Source organism: Contarinia nasturtii, unplaced genomic scaffold, assembly GCF_009176525.2.
Source record: "Contarinia nasturtii isolate CC-2019 unplaced genomic scaffold, AAFC_CNas_1.1 Cnas_scaffold_5333, whole genome shotgun sequence".
Lineage (NCBI taxonomy): Eukaryota > Metazoa > Arthropoda > Insecta > Diptera > Cecidomyiidae > Contarinia > Contarinia nasturtii.
In genome coordinates this window covers 1-2,352 of record NW_022202607.1, presented here as the reverse complement: position 1 = coordinate 2,352, position 2,352 = coordinate 1, and the positions used below count along the sequence as shown (strand labels likewise).

The 2,352-nt window shown below is 30.9% G+C and overlaps 1 protein-coding gene across 1 annotated transcript; it reads right to left on the bottom strand.

Moving 5' to 3' along the window:
* Nucleotides 1–132: 132 nt before the first annotated feature.
* LOC116351370 lies at nt 133–1,751 on the bottom strand. Its single transcript, XM_031783466.1, has 6 exons — nt 1,683–1,751; nt 1,045–1,580; nt 885–984; nt 733–822; nt 507–660; nt 133–438 (listed from the first exon to the last, which is right to left on the bottom strand). Exons 1-6 carry the CDS (start codon nt 1,749–1,751, stop codon nt 398–400), a joined length of 990 nt encoding a protein of 329 aa, XP_031639326.1. The 3' UTR covers nt 133–397.
* Nucleotides 1,752–2,352: the final 601 nt, after the last annotated feature.

Below are 2,352 nucleotides of genomic sequence, written 5' to 3'. Positions count from 1 at the left end.
CATAAAGCAAAAAAAAAAGTTACTTGTTAGAGTGGCTCTTGGTCTATGAGAAAAGTGGACTTGAAAGATAATAATTAACAATTTTATTCGCAATAGAATTATAATTACAATAGCAAGTTTCATATATACAATTATTCATTTGAAACTCTTGCTCCATTATAGAATGACATATGGGATCCTATTATGTTACTTGATAACCAGTTATTTTAGACATATCGTCCAAAGTGTCTTGAGATAATTTCAATATGCATGACTAATATTGAGTGAGATATATTGTACTACACTTGTGCAGAAATACTTAGGGTGCCTTTTTTGGTGCCAAGAACAATATGCAAAAAGGGATTTCATTATGAATTTCCTTCTCAAATGTTTAGAAAAAAATGTTCACTTTGTAAATCTAACCAGCATCGTCAAAACGGAATAAATTCGGTTTGTCATCTGAAATTAACCAGACTCATTGAATAAACTTACTCAATTAAAAAAAATATTCAAAAATAATATTACACCAGAAAAGGTTTCAAAGTTTAACTCCGCAAAAGGTCCGATACGTAAAACAGCTCCATTTTGTAATCGATTCAGCATGTGAGCATACCTCAATTGATTCTCTTTCGACATTAGATGCCATGGCATCTTTTGGAATTTCAGCACCAACATTTTATTCTAAACGAAATTCAGAAAAAAAAATATCTTTTAGAATGAAAATCTTTTAAAATCATCTTACAAATACATTACAGCCAAATCAACTTCATTTCCAATGTCACATAAAATATACAATTGTGTATAAGTAAGAAATGCAGTGCCCAAACCACTAGTCCAATCACCCTTCAACACAAGAAGAATTGATATTTGTTTATCAAATGCATGAAAATGCCGGATACACTCACATATAAATAGAAGAAAATAGCAAACGATACAGAAAACGTCAACATAATTGGTTGGAGGAAAAATTTCCAATAATACAACTGAGATAGTCCCAGGATGAAACTATAGCACAATCAAAAACAATAATTATTATGAGAAAAGTTCAAAGAAGAATACACCTACCGATCTAGGTCTTGAACTTGAATTAAAATATTGCGAAATTTCAAATCAATAAATCTCTTCATATCTCCTTCGGGATGTTCAATGAATTCAGAAATCTCATCGATTGAATAGCAAATCACGACCGTACTTGCCCATACATTGTTCTTCAAAATGCAAGTGATAATCTCAATGCCAATGTTTCCAGTTGCGCCAATCAAAACAATGAACACTTGATTTGCCATATTAAGGGTGATTCCATTTTTCGACTCAAGATCAGTGAATGGTAAAATAACCGGAATTGGTAATTGAATATCATTTTTAGTTATGAATGCGTATGGTGGAAAAATCAACAAAATTATCATTGAAAATAATACAATTCCAAGTGTGGTTGATGTACTTTTCAGTAATTTCACTGCACTTTCATCACAAACTTGAATATATGCGGGACTTTCATTTTGATCTCTGTTCGTATAGATTTTATCACCGGCAAAAAATGCAAGACTTTGGTAAGCTTTCTTTTTCATTGGGAATATCACCAAAATGTAACACAGGGCAGACTAAATCAATACAATAAGATAAAACAATAATTTGTTAAAGGAGTTTTGCTATCAATTTTTTTTGGAGAAATGGTTATTTTTGTAAAAAGATTGATTTTATACCGGAATTACAATGCCAAATAGTGGAGTGACCAAGAATCCAGTGATTAGTGTATCCTTATAATACCACATGGTATAGAGAAACGAAATGAATATGTCCGTGCAGGTAAGCATTGGGGCAAATGAATACCAATACACTTCTGTCGGAATAATAGTAGATACATGAGCTTGTTTTACAACATCAACTATAATTATTGCAGTTCTTACCATAGGAAGGATTTAGGACTGGAACACCCGTCAAAGTCAGAACAAATATACCGATATCTCTCACAAATTCCCATTTTCCTCTTGGGCTTCGATTCAAGTATTCCTCTTTAAACACTTTATACTTTTCAATAAGTTTTTTGAACATTTTTTTGTTTTGTTTTCAAGTGAATGACTTGTTTGGTAGAACTACCTGCAAATGGTTTATGATCTACGCTTATATTTACCTCTAAAATCACTCAATTATTTATAAAAAGATTTTTTTTCCACCACAGCTTTGTAGCTTCTTAATTTTTTATTTAAATACCATTTTTTCTCGAAAAATACAAATTATAAGTGCTGAGATAAATTTTTAGCCATAAACTAAAATTGGGTCACTATTTTTTACATTATGAATTATTTGTAATAATTTTTGTAATATATTTTACAATTTCAACAAAGATTAACCCTCCTAGGTATAGAGGCGGTC